The 27,149-nt window shown below is 44.5% G+C and overlaps 1 protein-coding gene across 1 annotated transcript in view; it reads left to right on the forward strand.

The window, feature by feature from the left end:
- Positions 1-2,821: 2,821 nt before the first annotated feature.
- LOC140407362 (homer protein homolog 1-like) overlaps positions 2,822-27,149 on the forward strand; it is a gene marked incomplete at both ends in the record, with an annotated part of 39,816 nt that continues 15,488 nt past the window's right edge. The window contains 4 exons of the mRNA XM_072494914.1: positions 2,822-2,894; positions 6,625-6,781; positions 20,146-20,277; positions 22,567-22,659. Of these exons, the coding sequence (XP_072351015.1) occupies positions 2,822-2,894; positions 6,625-6,781; positions 20,146-20,277; positions 22,567-22,659 (455 nt within the window). The remainder of the gene's footprint in view (positions 2,895-6,624; positions 6,782-20,145; positions 20,278-22,566; positions 22,660-27,149) is intronic.

Consider the following 27,149-nt stretch of genomic DNA (forward strand, 5'->3'; position numbering starts at 1 on the left):
TGTCCATTTTGTTTCTATCGTTATTTGTTTCCCTGCTGCCCTCCTACCCCATTATCAAATCATATAGAGCGTGATCAACTGGCCGTGTCCCACTGGAATCAGAACAGGTTGCAGCCGGTAAAAATAGTGAGGCCTCTTCTGGTATTCCTGACAGTCGTTGTGCCTCACGACATCTTGAGATGTCACGACCTGAATCCCACCAATAATGGGCGTGACACAGACTTGCAGTCTCTGCCAATACCAGATCTGCCGGCCTTGCCGAATCGATCCTAGGTGGATGCCATTTAGCAGGATGTTCCCTGCTGTAATGAGGTGGGGTGTGGGAGGACCCCCCCCCCCCCCCCCCCCGCCAAAAAAAAGCAGGTGACGTTGGGGTGGTCCTGGTGTCAGGTCGGGAGATCAGAATGTTGCCCCGATCAAAGGAAGTGTGACTTGAGTGCTGCCTCAGCGGGGCATTCCCTGCTGAGGCCCGAGAAAAAACAAGAGTGCCGTTAGATAGTGGCGTAGCTCCCACAAAGCGCTCTAAATGCCTGGAAGAACCCCTCCTGCCCCGGATGCACTTTTTTTCCCGGTTACATGACACCCATACTTTCTAATTTGTGCCTTGATAGTAACTGCAGCTGAATGATTATTAAATAGTAGACGCAACAAGCCTGACTTTTCAATTGAACATTTTGCTTGAGGAGCTTAAATCCTGATTTGTGGTGTTGCATTTTCATGTTGAAATATTAAAAGTCCACTTCAAGCATCAAGCGGTTCAGATCCACTGACTGCCGTGTTGGGTGTTCCGATACACAAACGAACCAACACGGTTGTAGATGGTACAACTCTATTTTATTATTCTGTACAATACCTATTAACTTCTGGCTGTGGTTCGTACTTCACCAGTTAACCTGTGGACCCAGCCCTATCTTAGAGAGGCACTCAGCACATAGTGTATGTCTGAGTGGCACGCTGTGAGCTCTGTGCTCTGAGCTATCTCCTGGTTGAATGAGCGGGAACTGTGGTGTTCCCTGTTTTATAGTGCGTGTGCTCTCACTGGTGATTGGCTGTGATGTTGTGTGTGTGTTGATTGGTCCGTCTACCTGTCCATCAGGTGTGTGTGTGTGTGTGATTGCACCATGATATGTTAATATGGATATCATGACACTGACTAATTTTTTAGAAGCCCTACTTGGGGAAATGGAATTGGGAGATGTTGCTGATGTGTGGAAATCAAAATAAGCTAATTGATGAGTATCTTCAGAGTTCTCTGATGTATTTTTTTTTTACATGAATTGAGCTTGTAAAATGTAATTTCCCCATCTGGACTTGCTTTTGTGAGCACGTTCAGAAGCTTTGATCAAAATTCATTGAAATCATGTATGCTACATTAGTTTAATTGTTCAACATGGGTATTGGCTTCTCGCTTCCATTCTTGATGTTTGTTTTATGAGAGAGCTGATCATTTTCACCAACTGTTTTTATGCCTCCAGAACAAGTTGCGCCTCTTTACATTTTCAGACTCTTGCTCGCAAGTCTTTTTTTTTAAACACCAGCTGTAATTTTCAGCGTGAAATGAATCGATGAAGGAAAGTTGTTGTATCTTGGAATGGACTGTGTCTAAGTGATTGTAACATCTTCAGGATTTAGTTCTTTAATTTCCTTTTAATCTGGGAGAAAGAATCATGGATATTCCGAAATGTATCCAAACAAAATGCTGAATCAAGGTTAAAATATCATTTTTGAATGTTGAATGAATATAATTCTAGAATGTGACAACACTGATGGAATGTTTTCATATATAGAATAAAATGCTGTGAATACATATACATGCAAATATAAGAATTAAGAGCAGGGAATCGCCCATTTGGCCCTTCGAGCCTGCTCCACTATTTGATAAAGATTATTATTATTATACAATCTTATTCGTGTCACAAGTGGGCTTGCATTACTGTAATGAAGTTGCTGTGAAAATCCCCGAGTCGCCACACTACGACGCCTGTTCAGGTACACAGAGAATTCAGGATGTCCAATTCTCTTAAGCACGTCTTTTGGGACTTGTGGGAGGAAACTCACACAGACACTGGGAGAACGTGCAGACTCTGCACAGACAGTAACCAAAGCCTCAACTCCTGTTTCTGTCTACCCTCTATAACCTTTGACTCCCTTGTTAATCAATAGTTTCTCTAACTTGGCCGTAAGCATCAGAAATGACCCTGCCATCACTGCTCTGGAGAAAAGAATTCTATAAATCAGTTCCCTAGTTTTAGTCGCTCCCATATGGGGGAAAAACAGCCTCTCTGCATCCACCCTGTTGAGTCTCTTCTGGATCTTGTATGTTTCCATACGATCACCTCTCATTCTTCTAAACTCCAATGGGTGCAGGCTCAATCGTTCCTCACGAGAATACCCCTTCATCCCAGGAATCAGCCGAGTGAACTGCTTCTAATGCAATTGTTTCCTTTGAGTAAGGAAACCAAACTGTACATCGTACCCCAGGTGCCATCTCATGGGGGAGATGGGGTAGTGGTAATGTCACTGGACTCCTCATCTCTTACTATTTTTATATTTCATAGAATCATAGAATTTACAGTGCAGAAGAAGGCCATTTGGCCCATCGAGTCATTTCTGGCTAACTTTCTCTCGTATTCATTTATTTTTCTTTCTAATTTTTATTGTAAAGTAGGGAGAGGGAAGAGGAAACTATGAAATGGCATCCCCTTTCAGGGAGCCCCAATCCACTCCCTGTCTCAAAAAAATTACTTTTTAGGAAAAGATAACCCACAACAGACGGGAGTCTTTCTCTCGTATTCTTAATTTCTCTTTTTTTTTCTTTTAGTCATTCAAATAACAATATCAGCTTCGTTATCCCAGGAAGTCAAGTTTCAAATATACTGTTGTGCAGTAATTTGGTATAAACCAGGGGGCCAGTTTAGCTCCGTTGACTGGACAGCTGGTTTGTGATGCAGAGCAAATCCAACAACGTGGATTCAATTCCCATACCAGCTGAAGTTATTCATGAAGACGTACCTTCTCAACCTCTTCCCTCGCCTGAGGTGTGGTGATCCTCTGGTTAAACCACCATCAGTCAGCTCTCCCCTCAAATAATCATTTTCCAGCATTCTGTAGACTCTGGAAGAGTTCCAGTGGAGTAGATTGGAGAGTAGCTAATGTAACCCCACTTTTTTTCAAAAAGGAGAGAGATTAATTGCTGAGATGGCATGACTGGCATATGAAGAAGGACTGGATCGACTGGGCTTGTACTTACTGGAATCTAGAAGAATGAGAGGTGATCTCATAGAAACATATAAAATCTTGATGGGGCTGGACAGGCCCGATGCAAGAAGAATGTTCCAATGTTGGGGACGTCCAAAACTAGGGCTCACCACCTAGGAATAAGGGATAAGCCATTCAGGACTCCGATGAGGAAGAACTTCTCTCCGAGTTGGAAACTTGTGGAATTCTCGACCACAGAAAGCTGTTGGGGCCAGGTTGTTGGATATATTCAAGAGGGAGCTGGATGTGGTCCTTGCGGCAAAAAGGATCAAGGTGTAAAGCGGGTATGAAATACTGAATTTACATGATCATATTGAATGGTGGTGCCAATTCGAAAAGCCAAATGACCTCCTCTTACATCCAATTTCTCTGTCTAAAGGGCAAACATCTGGCACTATGGTGACTTTACTTGCTTTATAAACTAGGTATGTTAGTTTGAATATTAATATTGCTTTATTTTATTTATTTATTTTATTCCTATATCAGATTTACAAAGCCAAAGGTCAGAGTGAACAAGGGCAAACCCCTAATCCGCTCCTTGCCTACTCCAAAAAACAATTTTAACTGAATCCAATTCATGATCCCGACAAGAGAGAGATACCAGATCAAGGCATTACACCTGCTCTTAGAACAGCACAGTACAGGCCCTTCGGCCCACGATGTTGTGCTGACCGCTTATCCTAATCTAAGTTCAACCTAACATACACCTCTTCAATTTACTGCTGTCCATTAACCTGTCCAAGAGTCGCTTAAATGTCCCTAATGACTCTGACTCCACCACCTCGCAGTGCATTCCACGCACCCACCACTCTGTGTAAAGAACCTACCTCTGACATCTCCCCAATACCTTCCTCCAATCGCCTTAAAATTATGTCCCCTCGTGGCAGCCATTTCCGCCCTGGGGAAAAGTATCTGGCTATCCACTCTATCCATGCCTCTCATCACCTATCAAGTCACCTCTCTTCCTTCTTCGCTCCAGTGAGAAAAGCCCTAGCTCCCTCAACTTTTCTTCATAAGACATGCCCTCCAGTCCAGGCAGCATCCTGGTAAATCTCCTCTCCAAAGCATCCACATCCTTCCTATAATGAGGCGACCAGAACTGGACACCATATTCCAAGTGTGGTCTAACCAGGATTTTATAAAGCTGCAGCAAAAACTCACAGCTCTTAAACCCGATCCCCCTGTTAATGAAAGCCAACACACCATACGCCTTCTTAACAACCCTCTCAACCTGGGTGGCAATTTTGAGGGATCTATGTATGTGGACCCCAAGATCCCTCTGTTCCTCCACACCTCCAAGAATCCTGCCTTTAACCTGTATTCAGCAATCAAATTCGACCTTCTAAAATGAAGCACTTCATATTTATCAAGGTTGAACTCCATCTGTCACTTCTCAGCCCAGCTCTGCATCCTGTTGTGACCTGCAACAGCCCTTGACACGATGTACAACTCCACCTACCTTCGTATCATCGGCAAACTTACTAACCCACCCTTCCTCTTCCTCATCCAAGTCATTTATAAAAACCACAAAGAGCAGAGGTCCCAGAACAGATCCTTAAGGGACACCACTGGTCACCGACCTACAGGTGGAATACTTTCTATCCACTCCCACTCGCTGTCTTCTTGCGGCCAGCGAATTCTGTATCCAGATGCCAAATTTCTCTATATCCCATGCCCCTTAACTTTCTGAATGAGCCTACCATGGGGAACCTTATCAAATGCCTTATTGAAATCCATATACAACACATCCACTGCCTGACCTTCATCAATGTGTCTTGTCACATCCTCAAAAGAATTCAATGCCCTATCTTTAATCAAACTGTTTTTCTAAATGATCATAAATCCAATCTCTCAGAATCCTTTCCAGTATTTTGCTCACCACAAATGTAAGACTGACTGGTCTGTAATTCCCAGGGATTTCCCTTTTCACTTTCTTGAACAGGGGATCAACATTCGCCTCCCTCCAATCATCTGTCCCTACTCCAGTGGAGAGTGAGGACGCAAAGATCTTTGCCAATGGCACAGCAATCTCCTCCCTCGCTTCCTGTAGTAACCTTTGGTATGTCCCGTCAGGCCCAGGGGGCTTATCTATCCTGATGCTTTTCAAAATTTCCAGCACATCCTCCCTCCTTCTTAATATCAACCTGTTTGAGCCTTTAGCCTGGTTCACGCTGTTCTCACGAGCAACAAGGTCCCTCTCTCTAGTGAATACCAAAGCAAAATATTCATTTAGGGCCTTCCCCACCTCTTCAGACTCTAGGCACAGGTTCCCTCCATTATCCCTGATCGGCCCTACTCTCACTCTGATCATCCTCTTATTTCTCACAAGTGTAGACCGCCTTGGGGTTTTCCCTAATCCTTCCCGCCAAGGCTTTTTCATGCCCCCTTATACCGCTCAGTCCATTTTTGAGCTTTCCTGGCTGTCTTGTAACCCTCTAGAGCCATGCCAGATGCTTGCTTCATCAACCTTAAGTAAGCTTCCTTCTTCCTGTTGACTAGAAGCTCCACTTCCCTTGTCATCCAAGGCTCCTTCACCTTACCATTCCTTCCTTGATGCTCAATCTTGGCCAAAAGGCTGAGAAGCGATGATTTATTTCATTTCCCAGCATTGTCATAGCTGACCAGTTTAATATTGCAAGGTTTTGTATCATTTGAGTGTGAAATCAAAATATTAATAGTTATCTTAGAACTTAAACTTGTGATGTAGGTTCGTCAGGTGCTGACCTCTTATGGAGTTTCATTTCAGGTTTTCAGTAATGACAGCTTTTCTATATTGCTGCCATACATTTGTTACTATTATATGGCTTTTGAATTAAAGCATTGATTGACATTTGTGTAACAAATTAAGTATAAATGATCTCCTGGACAGTGAACAGATTGTGGATTTAATTTTCACTTGGCAGATCAACCCTTAAAATGCCACATTGAGAAATTTCATCCAACTAGGGTTTAACTGCCAGCCAGTTGCAGGATTTTTGTTGCTTCTAGATGGAAATGCAGAAATATTTTGGCAGCATTTAGCTATGCCTTAACTGCACTGTTTCCTCTTTGGTCTCATTATTCTTCCCTTTATTCCCCAATATGTTGGCATATTTTTGTAAGGAAACATTTTTACATGATGACAGCTGAGCTTCAGTGAGGATTGATGTTGAGAAATATCAGCAGACTGTACATTTAGTTGTCCAACCTTTAGATTGCATAGTTAGCATTTCCTAATTGTGAAAACCTTGTGCTAATTAGTTTTTTTCTTCAATTTGTTTGCTTCTAATGGAAAAAGAAGTAAATTGAGCTATTTGACTTCTACATCCCCAGCATGATTGTGCACATGCCGTTTTATGGTCTAATTTCTATTTTCTATCCCCTCAGGGAGCAGCCCATCTTCAGCACGCGGGCCCATGTCTTCCAGATTGACCCTACCACAAAGAAGAACTGGGTTCCCACCAGCAAACATGCTGTGACTGTGTCCTACTTCTATGACAATACACGCAATGTGTATAGGATAATCAGCCTTGATGGGTCAAAGGTGAGAACTACATGAAAGTGCAATGTGTTAAAGGTTGAGGTTTCTATCATTGTTTTGCTATCTCTTGTTACAATCCCTACAGGGAGCGATAACTTTTAAAAAGATATTTCCACTCCCAGTGACCGACTTGAAGGAATCACATTTCACTATTTTAAATTTCAAGACCTTCACTGCAACAAACAGACTAAAAGCAATCTCGACTAAATATTACTCAGTGACACCTAACATAAACTACAGAAGATATATATTGCTCATCAGTGTACTCTGCATTAATAAGCTGTATTCAGAATTGAAGTCTTTTCAGGAAATGGTCCAAAGTCACTTCCAGCTTCCAACAGGTTAGCTTCTCCCCATTTTGCCACATTGTAACATCCAGTGTCCATCTCGGTCTTCCAAGGAATCCCAACTGATTCCAGCAGTACAGCCTGTCCTGCATTCCTTCTTTCCATCGCCCCCAAACCATGCCAGGACTAATCTTTCAGAGTTCTTAGTTTCCTGCTGGTTTCCACTTCCAACTAGATTATCAGCATTTTAGCTGATAGATAACATGCAACAGTATTTTCCCTGGTGTGTGCTGTCTCTTTTTATCTGTCTCTTTTTATCCTGGACTCCTTTCCTCTCTTCCTGTTCCAAATGTCTGAGACACAGTCTGTGGTAAGAAAAATATCTGTTTTGCCTTTGTTTTCGGGTGTTAAACCTGCTACATGTGTTTCAACAGCACTTGACCTAGGCATCTAGCATCCAAGGTAGTCGGTCACACAGGCCAGTTGTTGGGAACAGCTCATAGCAGATCACGTGGCTCCACATTGCTCCATTTTACCTTAAATTAATGTGACAATTTAAAACCTAACCATTTTACAAAACTTCACATTAGTAATAGCGTAAAAACCTAAGGATGTTCTTTGATAAAATGTTAAATCTTTATGATTGAACTTGTCTTTACAATTTAATCACCCTGATCATTTTTCTGTTTTATTTTCACTGTCCCTATCTTTTGAGGTGGAGCCTTTTCATATAACTTGTTCTGAATTGCAATGTCATGCCCTCCTGATCAATCCCAGTGTATGATTGGCCTTGATAGTAGCTGCCCCCCTCTATCAAAATACTGCCAAACTATGATTGATTACGTCTAATACTTTTCCTTTCTGACTTCTAACAACGGAGGTCACAAAAAAGTTTTGATAGGTTTGCTTTACATTTCTGGTCATGTTTTCCTTGAGCCTGCTATTTTTTGGTCATGCTGTGTGCAAACCAAGTATAATTCAAAGATTTTTTTTAAATTTGCTGCAACGCTTTTCATACCTACATGACATTTTTCTTTTGATTCATTCGGTTTTATTTTTAAGCTTGTTATTTTGTTATTTGCTGCAATTTCTTGCTGAAATCATGTGTCTACATCATAAAGGATTAACACACAGTATAATTTCCCGTGCAGCACAGTGGGAGTGCTGCATTACCTGAAGCGCTGTCTGTTGGATGCAACATTAAACCGAGATCCTCTCGACTCTGAAGCTGGATGCAAAACATCCCTATTTTGAAGAAGAGTGGGGCTGTTATTCCCGCTGTCCTTGCCAATAATTATCCCTCAATCAACATCATTAAAACAGATTGTCTGGTTGTCAATCCATTGCTCTTTATGGAAGCTTTATTTCCCATGTAATCATAGTCACTACACTTCAGTAATACCTCATTGGCCGTGAAGCCCTTTGGGATATCCTGAGGTCACACAAGTAGCAATATCAATGCAAGCCTATCTTTAAGGAAGACTGCTGTACCTACCTGCAGGCCTACAGGTCCCGGAGACTTATTTGCCTTTAGTCCCATTAGTTTATTTTATATCTTCTCCCTAGTGATGGCTGCTAAGTTCCTCTGCATTAACTGCAGTTCTTGGAAAAAAATGTATTATCCTGTACTGTGTAAGACAGAGGCAAAATATCGGTTCAGTGCCTCCACCATCTGTGTTCCCCATTATTACCTCACCAGTATTGTCCTGTAAACAGCCAACATTTACTTTAGCTATTCTCTTCCTCTTTATATCCTTATAGAAGCTGTTGGTATCAGTGTTTGTTTTCTGCTAGTTTCCTTTCATAGTTTATCGTAGCATTTTTCATTCTATTTTTAGTCGCTATCCTAAAGTTGTCCCAATCGTCCAGCTTACCACTAGCTTTCACAGTATGCTTAGTTTTTGCCTTTGTGTCCTCTTTGACTTGCTTAGTCATGGAACGTTTTTTACAATTCCTCTTCCTCTCAGAAATATACTTTAATTCAGAGGTGTTTAATATCTCCTTGAACATCAGCCAATGTTGCTCAACTGGTCTCCCGACAATTATTTGTCCCCAGTCTAGTTGGGTCAACTCTTTCCTCAGGCCTGTATAACTACTTCTGCCCAGCACTAAAACTCTAGTACGGCATTCTGTTCTCTCTTGCTCAATCTGAATTTGAAATTTAAGCATGCTGCGATCACTCCTTCCAAGAGGTCCTTAATGACCAAACTATTTATCAACCCTTCGTCATCATATAATATTAAATCTAAAATAGCCTGCTCCCTGGTTGGCTCCGTTACATATTGCTCTTTTTAAAAAAAAAAAAAAAATAATTTAAAAAAATCCCTCATGCACTCTATGAAATCTCCCTCGAGGCTACCCATGCCAATTTGATGAATCTAGTCGATATGCCTGTTAAAATCATCCATGATTACCTTTGTGCCCTGCTGACGAGCCCTCATTATTTCTTGGTTTATACTATGCACCACTTTGGAAGTATTGCTTGGGGGCCTGTAAATTATTCCTACCAGGGAGTTTTTCCCCCTTGTTTTTTATTTCCACACATATCGATTCAACATCTTGGCCCTTAGTGCCAATATCATTTCTTAATACAGCCTTGATGTCACTTTTAACCAATAAAGCAACTCCACCTCCTGTTCCATCCTGTCTATCCTTTCGGAATACTGAGTATCCTTGGACATTTAACTCCCTGTCCTGGTCCTCTTGCAACCATGTTTCAGTGATCCCCACCAAATACAGTGGTTAGCACCCTTGCTTCACAGCACCAGGGTCCCAGGTTTGATTCCCGGCTTGGCTCATTATCTGTGTGGAGTCTGCACGTCCTCCCTGTGTCTACGTGGATTTCCTCCAAGTGCTCCAGTTTCCTCCCACAAGTCCCAAAAGACGGACTGTTAGGTAATTTGGGTATTCTGAATTCTCCCTCCGTGTACCCGACCAGGTGCCGGAATGTGTCGACTAGGGGCTTTTCACAGTAACTACTTGTGACAATAAAAATTATTATTATTATCATACCCATTTGTCTCTATTTGTGCAGTCAGCTCATTGACCTTATTCCGAATACTGTGTGCATTTAGGTACAAGGTTTTAAAATATATTCTACTTATTTGTCTTTCCTTTGCAGGATTTTCTTGTGCACTACGCTTTTCTCACAATCTGATCTCCTTCATTAGTCTCTGATAACACTCAGCCTCATCCCCAACTTTCACTCCCCCAGTAACCTTACATTTTATTGTTTTACGTTTTCTTATCCCTCTATAGTCGTTAGGTTCATTCTATTAACCCCCTCTTCCTTATCCTCATGTTGACCGGCTGTTCTGGTTCCCATTATCCATTATACTTGTAGTTTTACCTCTCTCTCTCCCCACACACACGTACACACACACATATACACACACACGTATACATACACACACACACGTATACATACACACACACACACACATACACACACACACACTTATACATACATACACACACGTACACATACACACGTATACATACACACGTACACATACACACGTATACATACACACACACACGTACACACACATACGTATACATACACACACACACGTACACACACATACGTATACATACACACACCAATTGCTAAGTTTAAAGTCCTAGTAACACCATATTTATCCTCTCCGCTGGGACTCTGGTCCCAGGTTGGTTCAGGTGGAGACCATCCCAACGGTACAGATCCCTCCTGTCCCAATACTGGTGGTAGTGCCCCATGAAATAGAACCCCTCTTTCCCACACCACTCCTTGTGAATCTCTTCTGGACCCCATCCAAGTGCATTATATCCTTCCTTGGATACAGGGCCCAAAACTGCTCTCAACATTCCGAATGGGGTCTGACCAGAGCCTTGTACAGATTCAGCAGCACATCCCTATTCTAGCCCTCTCAAAATGAATGTTAACATTGCATTTGCCTTCCCACTTGAAACTGTTAACACAAGATAATCCTGGACGAAGACTCCCAAGTTCCTTTGTGCTTCAGCTTTCTGAAGCCTTTCCCCATTTAGAAAATAGTCAATACCCCTCTTCCTAAAAAAGATCATAACTTCACATTTTTCCACATTATTTTCCATCTACCACTTCTTTGCTCACTCTCCTAGCCTGTCCACATTCTTCTGCAGCCTCCCTGCTTCCTCAACACTACCTGTCTCTCTGCATATCTTTGAATCACCTGCAAATGTAACAACAATGCCCGGAGTTACTACTTTCAGATCGTTGATGTTCGTGCACAGTTAGGTTGCTAAATAAATTTGACTGATTACTGTTAAATCCTTATTCACACTACTGTCTTTATTAAACACTTGCCCGATTTCTGCATTTATACATTTTGACATCTCCAAACTGCAAAAATAACACCCATTACAGTTTTAGATCCTTTGTTGTTCCTCTGTTCCATCCAAATGACCTTCACTGGATGCTTTCCCTTCATCACCCTTGAGGTGATAGTATTTATTATCAGTTAAGGCTACTCCACCCCCTCTGCCATCTTCCTTGTCCCTCATGTAAACTTTATAACCAGGTATATTTAGTTCCCAGTCCCGACCATCCTGCAGCCATGTCTCCGTAATAGCTACTACATAATCTTCGATTTGCATTGTGCCTGCAGCTCATTTAGTTTATTTCTCGCACTCAGTGCACTAGTACATAGAACTCTTAATTGGGCTAACCTCTCCCTCAGCACTGATACTTTATTTGCTTGTTTATTATTTTTCTCTTTTGGTTTAACTGGTATACTTGTAGTTTTGTCATTAGCTACTGTTCCAGAAATTGGGTTCCTGACTTACTTTACTCTCTGCACTGCTACATGTTTTTGGCCCCAGATCGGCAGGTGGAGACCATCCCAATGGTACAGATCCTTTTTGCGTGCTGTGGGAGGCATTAGATGGGTCGTCTACCCATGGGCCAGTTGAGACCATTAAGTGGGCAATTAAGCTCTGATTCAATGGGTGGAAGGAAAGCACAGCATTCAACGTGCACCTGGCACTGAACATGCAGCAAGATTGGTTTAATCCTGTGGGCTGTTGGCCAGTTAAGGAGTTTGTTGTGGTGGTGGTAAAAGAACAGGTGTTGTCTCTTGCCTGGCCACCAGTGCCAGTCGGGAGGTCCTTTGTCACAGTTCTGCCTGCCCCTGCTCATTCCCATCTCCTTTCCTTGTCTTGTCCAACATGTCCCACACATTCCTACCTCCATCCCTGGCCCCTAGAAAATCCTAAACATAGTTTGTTGTCCCTGAGCACCATCTTCTTGCTCTTGTCCTACTTGCAGAATTGGCAGTGGGCACGACACCTGCCTCATGCTAATTAAAGGTCCACAACCCAAACTATGCAAGTCGGGTGAGCCAGCTATGTGGCGACAGGCTCACCCCTGACATTTACGCTGGGGTACAAGCAGGCTGCCTTGACATATAAACCCGGGGTATAGTGATACCCATCTTGAGACTCTTCATCCCAGTGCATACTGAGCATAGCTTTTGAGTGATGTGGGTAACTCTGGAAATGCTCAGACTATATACTCAAAGTGACAATTCTGCACTAACTGGATCTGTTTTCATATTTGCTTAAAGTGGAACAAGTGGCAAAATTGTCACAATTATTTTCCTCAACCTTTTTAAAAATTTGTTCAAGGTATGTGGATATTGCTGGCAAGGCCAGGGTTATTTCCCATCCCACCTTGAGAATGTGGTGGTTTATAGCTGCAGTCCATGTAGTATACACAGTGCTGTTGGGTAGGGAATTTTGGGATAGTTTGTGGCTTGCTAATTATATATACAAGTTTTTGCACTGGGAATTTGTGCTCCAGGATTCCCTGGAACTGACTGAAAAATCTGAGCGGGCAAAGGATGGCAAAAGACAACTCCTGAAGGTGGTGGTGCTCTATCCAGCGACTGAACATATCTATCTTGGTGGTAGAAGGACCGAGGTTGGGAGGTGCTGGTGATGAAGCCTCGTGAGTTGCTGCAGTACATTTTGTAGATGGTATATACTGCAGCCGCAGTGGGCTGGTGATGGAGGAGTGAATGTTTTACGGGAATTGAAGGAAGCGCCGATCAAGTCAACTAATAATAATCTTTATTGTCACAAGTAGGCTTACATTAACACTACAATGAAGTTACTGTGAAAAACCCTTGTCGCCACATTCCGGCGCCTGTTCAGTTACACGGCGGGAGAATTCAGAATGTATAAATTACCTAACCGCACATCTTTCTGGACTTGTGGGAGGAAACCGGAGCACCCAGAGGAAACCCACAAAGACACAGTGAGAACGTGCAGACTCCGCACAGACAGTGGCCCAAGCCGGAATCGAACCTGGGACCCTGGCGCTGTGAAGCAACCGTGCTAACCACTGTGCTACCATGCCGCCCAAACTGCTTTGTCCACCGTGATGTCGTGCTTCTTGCTGCACTCGCCCTGGCAAGTGAACCATATTCCATTCAGCTTGTGCTTGTAGATAGTGGACAGGTTTTGGGGAGTTTTGGATATAAGTGGACGGCACAGTGGTTAGCATTGCTGCCTCACAGCACCAGGGACCTGGGTTCAACTCCAATCTCTGGTGACTGTGTGGAGTTTGCACGCTCTGCCAGTGCCTGTAGGAGTTTACTCCCGGTGCACCGGTTTCCTCCCACAGTCCAAAGATGTGCAGGTTAGGTGGATTGGCCATGCTAAATTGCCCCTTAGTATCGGAGAATGTGAAGGTTAGGTGACAGGGTTGCGGGAGGGTGATAAGGTCTAGGTGGAGTATCAGTCTATCAGACTGTTGGTGCAGACACTAAGGGCCAAATGGCTACCTGCACTGGAGAGATCCTATGATTTCCATGAATATTAATGGCTAATGGCCGAGAATTAAATTTAATCAAGGGAGTTGGTGGCACAGTGGTATCATCACTGGACTAATAATCCAGACACCCAAGTTCATGCTCTGAGGTCCCAGGTTTGAATTTCACCATGGCAGATGGTGAAATTTGAAGTTAGTAAAAATTTGGAATTAAAATGTATTTTATTCCAAGCTTGTATGAAATGTTACAACACACAAACAATTCGGGAAACCAACTTCCCAACACATGACTAAATAGTTTGTACAAATTTTCCCCCTTTTTCGAACCCACTCATTCTTGCCCTTGTCATATGTACCCTGTGTACGACCTTGAACTGTATCAGGCTCATCCTTGCACATGAGGAGGTCGCATTTACCCTTCGTGGCGCCTCATTCCATACTCCCCAGTTTATCTCTCCACGCAGCTCCCCCTCCCACTTGCTTACCTGCCTGCTCTCCCAGCCACGTGTCCAGAAGCAACAATCGCACCAGCAGGTTGTACCTCGACAACTTGGGGAACTCTTTCCAAACTTTCCATGCAAAGTTCTTTACCTGCAGGTACCTAAACTCACTCCCTCTTGGGAGCTCTACCCTCTCCTTCAATTCATCTGTACTGGTAAACCCTTCTTCCAGATACAAATCCCTCCGCTTAATCAGCCCCACTTCCGGTACACGCTATCTATTCTCCCCAGCTCAAAACTGTGGTTTTCACATAACAGCGTTAACACTGACATCCCCATTATTCTAATGTGCCTCATCAGCTGGTTCCAGATCTTCATCGTGGACTGCACCACCGGGCCCCTGAGTATCTGCTCGGTGCCATTGGCAACACTGCCATCACCATAGCCCTTAAGCTGGACTCCTTAGGATTCCTCTTCCATTCTACCCCCTCTCCTTCCCACCATCGCCTCACCTCACCTTCACATTTGCCACCCATTAGTACTGAAGCAGGTTTGGCAACGCCAACCCTCCCTGCTGCCTCTGTAACAGGGTCATCTTAACCCCCGACATCTTCCCTGCCCATACCAAGTCCAAAATAATCATGTCCAGTTTTTGGAAGAAGGCCTTTGGTATAAAGACCGTGAGTGTCTGGAACATGAAAAGGAACCTCAGCAAAATGTTCATCCTCACCACTTGGACTCCCCCTGCCAAAGTAAAGTGCAGCATATCCCACCGCTTGAGATCCTCCCTAGCCTCCTCCACCAGTTTTTGTTAAATTCCAGTTGTGGAGCATCGCCCATTCCCTCGCTATCTGAATCCCCTGTGTAGTTCAAAGTTCTATTAACCCACCCATGTCATTGGTCCGCACACCCACCCTCGGTGCCACATATAACAGGCGCACCCATGCCACAAACTTCGGCCCAAACTTTCCCAGGACCTCAAACAGATACCCAGTCAAATGCCTTCTCCGCGTCCATGGTCACCACCACCTCTGGGGTCATAATCACATTTAACAGTCTCCTTATATTACTAGAAAGCTGCCTGCCCTTCACAAAGCCTGTTTGGTCCTCCGCAAACACCCCCGGAACGCGACCTTCCATCCTTCCTGCCACCAACTTCAGCGATTTTATGGGCCTATACGACGCTCGTTCCAAGGGTCCTTCCCTTTTTTTGGTATTAACAGATTGTTGCCTGCTCCATCATCTCCGGCAGCACCCCCTTCTCCAACGCCTCATTAAACACCCCCAAGAGAGGTGGTGCCAGGTCGGTCACTAACTTCTTATAAAATTTGACCAGGCCCCGGGGCCTTCCCCGACTTCATACCCCTTTATACTGTCTAATGTCTCCCTCGGATATTGCCCCTTCTCTTCCTCCAGCGCCTGCCCCTTCTCTTCCTCCAGCGCCTGCCCCTTCTCTTCCTCCAGCGCCTGCCCCTTCTCTTCCTCCAGCGCCTGCCCCTTCTCTTCCTCCAGCTGTGGAAACTCCAGTTCATCTAAGAACCGTCCCATGTCCCCCCTCTTCACCCCCCCGGGGCCGCCCTGTACAGCTCCTTATGATAATCCCTAGACTCCTCATTTATCTTCCTCGGCTCTGGCAGCACATCCCCTGCCCTTGTCCGTATCTTCAATATTTCCCTGGACGCGGCCTGCCTCTGCTAACATTCGACTCGCCTTCTCTCTGTATTCGTACTGGGGGCCGCCCTGTACAGCTCCTTATGATAATCCCTAGACTCCTCATTTATCTTCCTCTGCTCTGGCAGCACATCCCCTGCCCCTGTCCGTATCTTCAATATTTCCCTGGACGCGGCCTGCCTCTGCTAACATTCGACTCGCCTTCTCTCCGTATTCGTACTGCACCCCTCTTGCCCAAGCATCTGTCCTACTGCCCTCCCAGTTGTCAGCCTTTCAAATTGCCCCTGTAAACAAAATATGGAATTAAAAGTCTGGTGATGACCATGAAACCATTGCTGATTGTCATAAAAACCCATTGGTTCACTAATGTCCTTCAGGAAAGGAAATCTGCAATCCTTACCCAGTCTGGCCTATATGTGACTCCAGACCCACACAGCAATGCGGTTGACTCTGAACTATCCCCCACTGAAATGGCCGAGCAAACCACTCTGGTCAAGGGCAGTTAGGGATGGGCAACAAATGCTGGCCCAGCCAGTGACACCCACATCCCAAGAACAAATTTTCAGGACAACATGATGGCTGTTTGGTCCTCCACAACCACCCCAGGGCCCAACCTTCCAACCAGTGATTAGCACTGCTGCTTCACAGCGCCAGGGTGACTGTCTTAGTGGAGTTTGCTGATTCTCTCTGCGTGGGTTTCCTCTGGGTGCTCCGGTTTCCTTCCACAGTCCAAAGATGTGCAGGTTGGGTCGATTGGCCCCAAGTGTCCAAAGGTTAGGTGGGATTAATAATAATTATAATCTTTTATTGTCACAAGTATGAAGTTACTGTGAAAAGTCCCTAGTCGCCATATTCCGGCGCCTGTTCGGGTAAGCTGGTACGGGAATTGAACCCGCGCTGCTGGCCTTGTTCTGCATTAAAAACCAGATGTCTAGCCCACTGAGCTAAACCAGCCCATGCACACGGTTACAGGGTTAGGGTGGGGATTGGATCTGTATAGGGTGTCGGTGCAGACTTAATGGGCTAAATGGCCTCCTTCTGCATTGTTGGAATCCTATGATTCTAAGTGGCTTACTGCAGAATGCCAAACACCTTGCCTCCTTATGTGTGTATGGTATTTATATGGCTCGTCCATTTACGTTTCTGGTGAATGGTGACCCTCCAGGATGTTGGTGGTGGTGGATTTGGTGATAGAATGTCCAAAGGATGTAGGTCAATTGCCTTGTTGGCAGGGGTGAAAGTAACTTTAATTTATTGCTGGTATAGTTGTATTTCAACACCCTCTTCCCACCTCACTACCTGATGGCTTTGCGGACGTTGCAAAGAGGACAGTACCAAACTAAACTAGAGTCCCAGACTAATGACATGGACTCTTGTCGGTTGTGACCAGCCTTAAATAACATAACGGGTACAAAGCAAAGCCGAGTAGAATCTCTGGCAACAGAACACTTTTCCCTGATGAACTCGATGAACACTATATTTGTTTTGAGCAGGAAGCCAACAAACTGTTGGGCCTGCCCTTGCTCTCGGGCCATCCAAAATGGCCACCAACTGCTTTGTCTTTTTACCAACTCCACGTGTTGTCTGTTGCAACCAGCACTCTACTCTTTTACCCTTTGCTTTCCCTGAATTTCTACCTTTCCTTTCCCTCCTGTCAGGTGCGTCCTTCCTCCTGGGAGGTGTGCTGCGTCCTCCTCCTTCACTGTACTCCCATGCACCAACTTGCTTGCTCGTGTAATGGTTCCCCTCTTGGTCCGGTTACCCCAGTTTACCCCCATAGGCTTTTTGGAGGGGGGGGGGGGGATGGATGGAAGTTTTTGGTGCCTGTTTGATGGAGTTAAAGGTCATATTTGAGAATTTCACACGAGAGTTGCCTTGCATACAATTGCTCGGCTCATGGCCGCCACCGGAAGCCCCTGACACGATGGACTTGACCAATAAGGAGCAAGTGGTGACTCAAAAGCTACCATTCAGCATCACGTGAACATCTTTCTCCTGCCATGAAGCAAAAACTGAAGAGGAACATTTCATTTCTAGAGATTGTAAAATATATTTAATTCCAGTGACAAATCTGATTTTCTGTTAAATACAGTTAAACTGAGCCTATTTTACCCATTTGTACCGGATGATTTGGCCACTTTGTTATCAGCACACCGTACCAGACTACACCGACTTACTTTATTACCTGCTTGTTAGAAATGGTAATTGCCTGGCACTAAGTGGCAAGTAAAATTTTGTGTCTCACATCAAGTCTGAATGTTGTCCGGTTCACTGCACACGATTAGAATAATCCAAATGAGACTCTACACTCTGCAATGAGCAATGACCGTCCCCACCAGTCTAAAAACGAGAGCATGTCACTGATGCATCTGAAAATGTTTTGCGGCCAGGGCACTGTCCTGAGGACCTCCAGCAATAATATTCTGAGGCTGGCTACCATCAACCTAACCATCTTCCTTTTCTGTTGGGGGTAACTTCAACCAGTGCAGTGTTTTGCCCCAAATTTCTATTGACTTCAATTTTGTGAGTGTTCCTTGATGCTGCACCCAGTGAAACGCTGCCTGAATGTCAAGAGCAATTACACTCCACTTGCCTGTGGTGTTCAGCTCTTTAGTCCATGTTTGGACCAAGACTGTAATGAGATCTGCAGATAGGTGGTCCTGGCAGAACTGAGCACTGCTGAGCAGGTTATTTTTGGTTTTGGTGAGCAGGTCCGACTGGTTAGCATTGTTGATGACACTTGTCATCACTTTGCTGCTGATTGAGTAGATGGGGTAGTAATTCTGAGCAGGAAGTACCTGGGCAATTTTTCTGTGTTGTAACTATACTGGGATAGCTTAGCTAGAGGCACAACTGGTTCTCAAACATTCACTTGGCTGTGCTGTTTGAAAGTGATTGTAAAAACTTCAGCCTTCTCTTGTACTCACAGACTTGTTCTGAATTCATTGCTATTTGTTGAGCCCCCTCCTCTTAAAGTTGTTTAATTGCTTACCATCTTTCACCAGTGGATCTGACTGGTCTGAGGTTCTCTCTTGGATGAAATGTTAAACTGAGGCCCCATCTGCTCTCTTGGATGAATGTAAAAGATCCCATGGCACTATTTCAAAGAAGAACGTGAAAGTCGATTCCCAGTTTTCTGACTAATATTTACCCCTGGATCAACATCTCAAAACGATATCTGAGAATAGTGTTGTGTGCAATTTGACTTCCACGTTTTCTACATTAAATACAGTGACCACTCTTCAAAAGTACTTTGTTTGGTGTCAAGCACTTGCTAGTTTATGAATGGCACCATATAAATGTAAATCTTTAATTATTTACGTTGGAAACCCCTCCTCTCAAGTTAGAAAAACACATTAAAGATTTGTCCTCTTAAAGATCAGTGGAACATTAGAAAAAATTGTAATTCATTAACTTGCACTGTTAAAAGGGCAAAAGTTTAAAATTTTATATGAGAGTATTTCAGAATTTGTGAAGCTCAAATAAGAAATTGAGGTGATGGTGAGCGCAAGTGAAATAGTTAACTTTGTATAATGTTTGTTGAGCATTTTATTCATGATCTCTGGCGGCTTCCTTCAGTAGTAGGTTTTAAGAGTTCAGAGTTCCCTTGAGGTACCTGATCATCCAAAGATTAAAAGAGTTAAAATTCTCACTGCAAATGGTTCCTGAAACTTGACTATTAAACCTCCTTTTCTAGACTAGATTGCGTAGCTCTTAAAAAAATTAAGATAACCTTTGGTCAACCAGTTGCAATCTGTGCCAAACTGCTTCTCATTGACAACTTCCAAGTGCGAGGAGAGGCAAGTTGAAGCTTGAAGGTTTGCAAACTCTGATTTGATGTGTCTTTCCATAGAAAGCTGTGATTTTCTTTTTAGGAAACGTTTTCGATTCCCTGTTGATTTGATAACAGTTAAGATGGGCAATATGCATTCTTCCACAAACTGATATTGAGATTTCCCTTTTTAATGTGGAAAGCAAGTAGCCAACAGAATATATGGACAATTCGTCACAAGTCACTTCCACATGGGGTGGTGAAGAAAGAATCGACCAAAGCCTAATTTTGATTTGGAATTAAATGTCTAACGTTAGTGGGGAAGGTTGGGGACATTGATCTGTTTTGAAGAATTCTACTTGTAAAGCCAAATTAATGATACGATAAAGTTTTTGTTCTTCCAGGCAATAATCAACAGCACAATCACCCCAAACATGACATTCACAAAAACATCTCAGAAGTTCGGTCAGTGGCCAGATAGCCGTGCAAATACAGTCTATGGCCTAGGTTTTTCCTCTGAGCATCATCTAACAAAAGTGAGTATAATACATCATTTTGGAAAACTTGACAAAATCAAAACTCAAACACATTTTGGTTGTACTTTTATTGAACTTGTTGTTCAAAATTATGCCTAATTTATATTGATTGACTAAAATATTAGAAGGTCAGTAATGCACAATAACTCAATACCCCATACAGTAAAGTAAAGTTACCACAGTCCGAGATGACCATAGGCTGCTTTTCCCTTTGAGCGGGAGACCTGAGATGGTGGTGATTTGACCAGAGAGTTCTTACACCTCGGGCAAGGGACAAGGTTGAGGTCGGCCTTCATGAATAGCCTCAGTAGGTGCAGGAATTGAACCCATGATGCTGGTGCCACTCTGCGTCACGAGCCAGCTGTCCAGCCAACTGAGCCAAATCATCCCCTGAACAGTAATTCCTCGCTTAATGCTATAATGTGTTCCTGAAAAGTGCAACTTTAAATGAAACCATGATATGTGAATCAGATTTCCCCATTGGAACCAATATAAAGCTTTAGTTAGTAGTACTTTTACTTTGAGAATAAAGAAATCAAAACAATATATCCTGTTTAAATATTGTAAATTACTATATTTGTAAATGAAATATATATGTAAACGAAATATATATGTAAACTCTTCTGACTTGCTGCCTGATCATTGTATAACATGTTTTTTGGGTTACTACCCGAGAGACTCTGGACGGGTTTCTCTGCCGGTGGGATGCTCTGTTTTGCCAGTGCCCGGGTGTTTCCCGACAGCATGGGGCTGCCCCACAATGGAAAACTCCATTGACCAGCCAACGTAACAGAGAATCCCGCCAGCGGGGTGAGGCAGAAATGTGGCCCGGCAGCCAGTTCATGGTTGATGCAAAGCTTGTTAAAAAGTTAATTAAGGTGACACATCTAGCGTATTCATATAGTAATTAGCTGCACTACAGTGTGACGAGAACGAATTACCAATTCTGCCAAAGTGTCACTGGCATTGTTTGCACAAGCTAATGTGGTGTACATGGACTTCTAAAAGGCATTTAACAAAGTGCCACATAACGGGTTTTGTCAGCAAAGTTTAAAGCCCATGGAATAAAGCAAGACAAGAGGCAGCATGAATGCAAAGGTGGCTGAGTGACAGGAAGCCAAGCAGTACTGAGTACTTATTTTTGCTCCAGAGTTCCTCAGGAGTCACTTCTGGCATCATTGCTTCTCTTGGTACATAACTTGAATGTGCAGCGCACAATTTCAAAATGCGTGAATGCTGTAAAACTGGGGAAGTACAATGAATTGTGAGGAGGGTAGTGATGGACTTCAAGAGGGTATAAACAGGTTGGTGGAATAGATGGACACATGGAAATTAAATTTAATACATAGAAGTGTGAAGTGGAACACTTTATTTGTTGGCAGAACACAAAATGGCATCATTAAATAGAGGGTACAGTTCTTCAGTTGAAAGAAGGGGCAGACCTGGGGGCATATATGCACAAATCATTTGAAGTGTCAGAGTAAGTTGAGAATGTAGTTCATAAGGTATACAGGATCCTAAGCTTTATAAATAGGGGATAGAGTGCAAAAGCAAGGAAGTTATGGTGAATCTTTATAAAACAAGGCTTTAGCCTCTAGCAGTGTGTTGTATCCAATTCTGGGCATTTCACTTTGGAAAGGATGTGAAGAAGGTGCAGAAGAAATTCATGAGACTGGTTCCAGGGATAAGAGACCTAAGTTATATGTCAAGATTGGAGAAGCTGATGTTGCTCATCTTTGAGTAGAGGAGATTTAATAGACGTGCTCAAAATCTTGAAGAGTCTGGTCAGAAACTTCCCATTAGCACAAGGGTCGAGAACCCAGAGGACACCGACAAGGTGAATAGTAACGAACTAAAGGTGACATGAGGAAAATCTTCTTTCTGCAGCAAGTGGTTAAAATCTGGACTGTGCTACCCGAGACTGTAATAGAAGCAGATTGAATTGTGACTTTAAAAAGGGAATTGGATAATTATCTGAAGAGAGAAAATTTGCAGGGGTTTGTAGAATAGGTGTGGACATTCATGTTGCAGCTGAACAAACTAAGCCCATTGCTTTTGTTTGTACATAAATTGCCACCTTGAACAATCAGCTGTGTGTTGCCCTATTATGTATTTTCTTTTATTCCCTTGTCTTCTCATGTACTTAATGATCTGTGGAGCTGCTCGCAGAAAAATACTTTTCACTGTACCTCTGTACACGTGACAATAATCCAATCCAATCCATGTATTGTTTGTAGTCTTTCATTTCTTACAAACTGATTTTTAAAAGACCCTTTATTCCCAATATAGTTTTCGGAAAAGTTCCAGGAATTTAAAGATGCAGCACGGATAGCAAAAGAGAAAATGCAGGAGAAAATGGACTTAACTAGTACGCCTTCACAGGTGAGTTAACCAGTAGGCCTTCATAGGTGGGCACTAAGTATAATGATACATTAAACAGGTGGGAAACATGTTTGCGGGATCAGTTTTTTAAAAAAGCAGGTTCGATAATGCAAGGGTAGGGTTCTTTATCGTCCAACAGACTCTTCAGTCTTGAATGAAAGAAGCCCATGAGCACATTGATATGGAGCACACGGATGCTTCATGGGGGCCGTAAAGCACTTATCGAAAATCAGCATTGGTCCGGTTTGCAGTAAATAACCTAACCAAATCAGATTTTGAAAACTTGCGCACATCATTCTATCCAAATTCCTCAGAAGTATAACATTTGAATTTAAACTCCGAATCCTGTTCACTTCAGAACAGTTGTTACCTCAGCCAGACCTGCAATCTCATGTAGAGGAACATAATTCTTAATGTTGCAAAAATATGGCGCTGGGCATTTTGCATAACAAATGCAGAAAACATTATATAAAGTGCTGCATGAGAAATTGTTCGAATAGTTGAGATCTATGGCATAAAAGGGGAGAGTGAAGGTCTGGGTAACCATAGCTTAAAGGTGGACTGTTGTGACAAGAGGATATTTTTCTCACTAATCTGTGCTCCTGTTGTAATTGACTGCTGTTGGCAAACGTGGGATACCATAGTCTTGGGAAAATCATGGGCATTAAACACACTGGAAGAATGAGCATTGCACACCTAGTGGAACAACGAAAAATGAAGTGATGCTTTTTGGGAAAACCAAGAATAGAGATGTCAACATGGTAATATCTCCAGGCAGGGAAGAAGGATGTATTTTGCCCACCCAAGTGGGTGGACAATTTAAAAAAAAAATTTTTTAAACATCGCTAAATGAGATTTTGGTATTTGTATTGTAACAGGAAAGTGGTGCGATAGCTCACCAATCATTATGCCACATTTGGAATAATCTATAGCTTCAGATCTCCTCAAATAGGATGGGTATGGATTGCTGGAGTGTGCAGTGCAGATTTACTTGGTTAAAATTAAGACTGGAAAATTAGGAATTCTTGAGAAACTGGGGAAGTATTATTTTGCACTGAGAAAATTTAATGAGTCTTGATCAAAATGAAAAAAGGGACAGACAATGGAAACATCGATAAAAGTAAATTACAGCGGATGCTGGAATCTGAAACGAAAACAGAAAATGCTGGATAATCTGAGCAGGTCGGAAAGCATCTCTTACCGAGAGAACGGAGCTGACGTTTTGTGTCTGGATGACTGTCAAAGAGTCGAAGAGCCAGATTGTTCCTTTTTCATTCACGAGTGAAAAGATGAGGCCCACTTCTCAAACTCGAGATGCATAAAGGGGAGTTGAGCTTTTTTGAGCAAGAGCTGTTCGAATGAGAAGGCTTCACCACCTGTGATGGTTGATAATTCAATATTAATTTAAGTTTTGGATAATTACTTCAAAATTAAAGAGAGAAAATAATACAATTGCAGTTATAAAATCTACCTTCAAGAGGGGACTAAATTCCATGCAGACAAGAGGGCCAAAAAATACTGAGCGCGATTTTCCGGAAAGGTTTCCAAGTATTGTAGTGAGCAGGAATTGCTGCGAGCTTCCCGGCACGCTATTCAACGTTAATTGGTCCAAATGAAGACTCGCCAGCTGATTGGCCAGCACCGAGCGCCCCGCTAGCAAGGTCGAGCAGCACTTGCTCAGCCAACCCCAGCTAGCTTGCAACAATGGGCGAGGAGACCAGCCCCAAATTGAAGGGAAGCTGACCTGCGGAGGCTGCTAGATGCTGTGTAGGCCAGGGGTGATGTCCTGTTCCCCTAAGGGTCCAGGCGGGTGAGCAATAGAGCAGCCAGTGCTGCCTGGGATGAGGTGAGGGCGGCTGCGAGCTCGGAGGAATGTGACCAGGTGGACTGGCCTCCAGTGCAGGAAAAAGGTCAATGACCTACACCGGGCAGCACGAGTGAGTAGACATCACGTTCCCCACCCCCCAACCCTTCCTTCACACCCCCTCCTGCCATCACTGTGAACCATGGGTGTGGCTAATGATGCTCCCTCTGTGTCCCCTCAAGAAAAGCTCTCCCACAATTGCCGAGAGAGGGCCCAGATTGGCAGTGGTGTGCCGGCATCAGAATCCTCACCACCTTTGAGGAGCGTGTCATGGAGGTGACTGGTGTGGCCAAGGATAGGGCCATCACCCTATCACCAATGCAGAGACTGGCGGGACGATGCAGAGGTGAGGCTCCACCGGGAGGACCTGTCGAACATGAGGTTGTATTGCCTTACTGACTGACCAACCCTTCCCACTGACCACATGTTCATTCTCCCGCAGGTCCTCCAGGCGATAGCGCAGGCCCATCCCGGGTGAACCCCTCTCCAGTCTCCCATGAGACCAGCTCGGAGGAGAGCTCGAGGATGCCACCATACTAGCCGCGTCACAGCTGTCATCCTCACCCTCCACCAGTGCAGATACATGCATCTCCGTGAGAAGTGTTAGTGGTCAGCCTTCTGGAGCACAATCTGGTGAGCACCACATTGTTGCTGATGTACATCAGGTGGAGGCAGGAACTGCCAGGCGAGACAGCAGTCGGAGGTCTGCTGGGTCACATCCTGATACTGAGCCTGTGGAAGAGGTAATTCTCGTGAGCTGATGGAGACTTTGGGGTCCAGCCGGGACATTCGGAGGGAGATGTCATTGTTACTCCGGCAGATCTGCTTGGAGGAGTCCCTGAGGCTACAAGCACAGGAAATGGTGCTGGCAATTCATGGCATGGAGACCAACACTACAGTCGATAACTGCCAGAATGTCTGTCTCGCTGGAGGATGTCGCCAGATATCAGGCTGATCTTGATGAGGATCTATGGGGCATGTCTCGCTCTCAGATGGGAATGGCCGAGGTACTGCAGAACTTGCCCCAGTCACAGGTGGGCATTGCCTAGGCGCAGAGCATGTCCCAGTCACTGAGGAGCATCGCCGAGGGTGTCGAAACAATGGTGCAGCCATGGGGAACTGCCAGGGCTGGCAGAGCCAGAAGATGCAAACCAGCTGGCCCTCCATCCCAAGGTGAACCCCAGAGCCCTATGGGCACTGAGTTGGAGGCGGGAGTGCCAGGTGCCAACCCAGGCCTGTCCCATGGAATGGCAACGGTGTCCATCCGCTCCCCCGATTTCCTGAAGTCACGTCTCACAGCCTTAACATGGGATAGGGAGGGTGGCACGGCTGTGCATGTGCTGTTGACAAGTGAGCTGGGGCCCTCCGGCCTCCGAGCCCCCAGAGGACGCCTGCCAGAGGCATTGAATTGCACGGGACGTGGTAAGCATTTGGCTGCCTCCACCTCCGATTTGTATCCTGGGGACATGCCTAGACATGGTGGAGCTAGGCGGGCCAAGCACATCAAGGATCACTGAGGGCACCGGGGGAGGGGGTGGGGAGATGGGTAAGGGTTGAGGGGCTGGCGGTGTGGGAGGGGGCAGCACCATTCGGAGGGTAGGAATTGTAAAACACAAACACCTTTTGTGCACAACTGGTATGATGATGCCTTTATCACTTTCTTTCACAATGCGGGCTGACCTCCGAACCCTTGGTCGATCTCTCCAAGCAGCTGCCCTCCCCATAGCACTCACCCACCCTCCGGCCGTGTACATGTCTCCGGAGCTGTGTCCCACCCTGAGTGTTCGGATGTTGGCTGCTGCGTGTGTGGTATTGCCTCCTGCAGTGTTCAAGCACAGAGTCCATGCATCAAGGCGTGAGTGGGATGCTAGGCAATGACTTCCACATGCTACATGGCCCGCCCAACCATAGGGATCCACTTGGGTTGTGTGAGGTGCTCACTTAACCATGATTGGCAATAGTCGAGACCTCGACAGTTGGTGGGATTATGGGTGGCCGGTGGGGCACGGATAAGGGTTGCCCCAGGAATGGGTACACACGATCCAGGGGTTGGCATGATGGTGCAACTGCAGTTACACCCCCCACCGACCACTGGGGTGGCAAGTCCAGAACCCGCGGGCTCTTTGCCTGTGAGCACAGATGGCTACTCACCTCCTCTGATCCCCACAGAAGCCCTTCCGCCAGGTTCACGTTTTTCAAAGGAGTACTAATCGGCACCAGCGTGACCACTTGCTGGGAAAGCCGCTGAATGACTGGAGGCCATTGGATAATGGGTGACTCTCGTTAATTGTGTGGAAATGGGGCTTAAGTGGTGATAATTGGTTTCTCGCCATGCTGCAGCGAGATCCTGATTTCGCGTCAGCGAGCGGGCCGGTTGCATCGCAAACTGTTTGGCGCCAGGTGTGGTTCCCGTTTTTGGCACCTCCCGCTATTCACCGGCCTCTTCTAACTTGATCAAAAATGTTACAAGGCCAGAGAATCGCGCCCACTATTTCTGTAACTCTGAAGTGAGATGTCTAAAATTCCTAACTCAATCCCTGTAAGTATGAGGACTACATATTCAATAAGCTATTTTCAAGGTGAGAACTATTTTTGCAAATGAAAAAAAATGTTTGCCTTTATAAGC

The sequence above is a fragment of the Scyliorhinus torazame genome, unplaced genomic scaffold, assembly GCF_047496885.1.
Source record: "Scyliorhinus torazame isolate Kashiwa2021f unplaced genomic scaffold, sScyTor2.1 scaffold_1497, whole genome shotgun sequence".
NCBI classification, from domain to species: domain Eukaryota; kingdom Metazoa; phylum Chordata; class Chondrichthyes; order Carcharhiniformes; family Scyliorhinidae; genus Scyliorhinus; species Scyliorhinus torazame.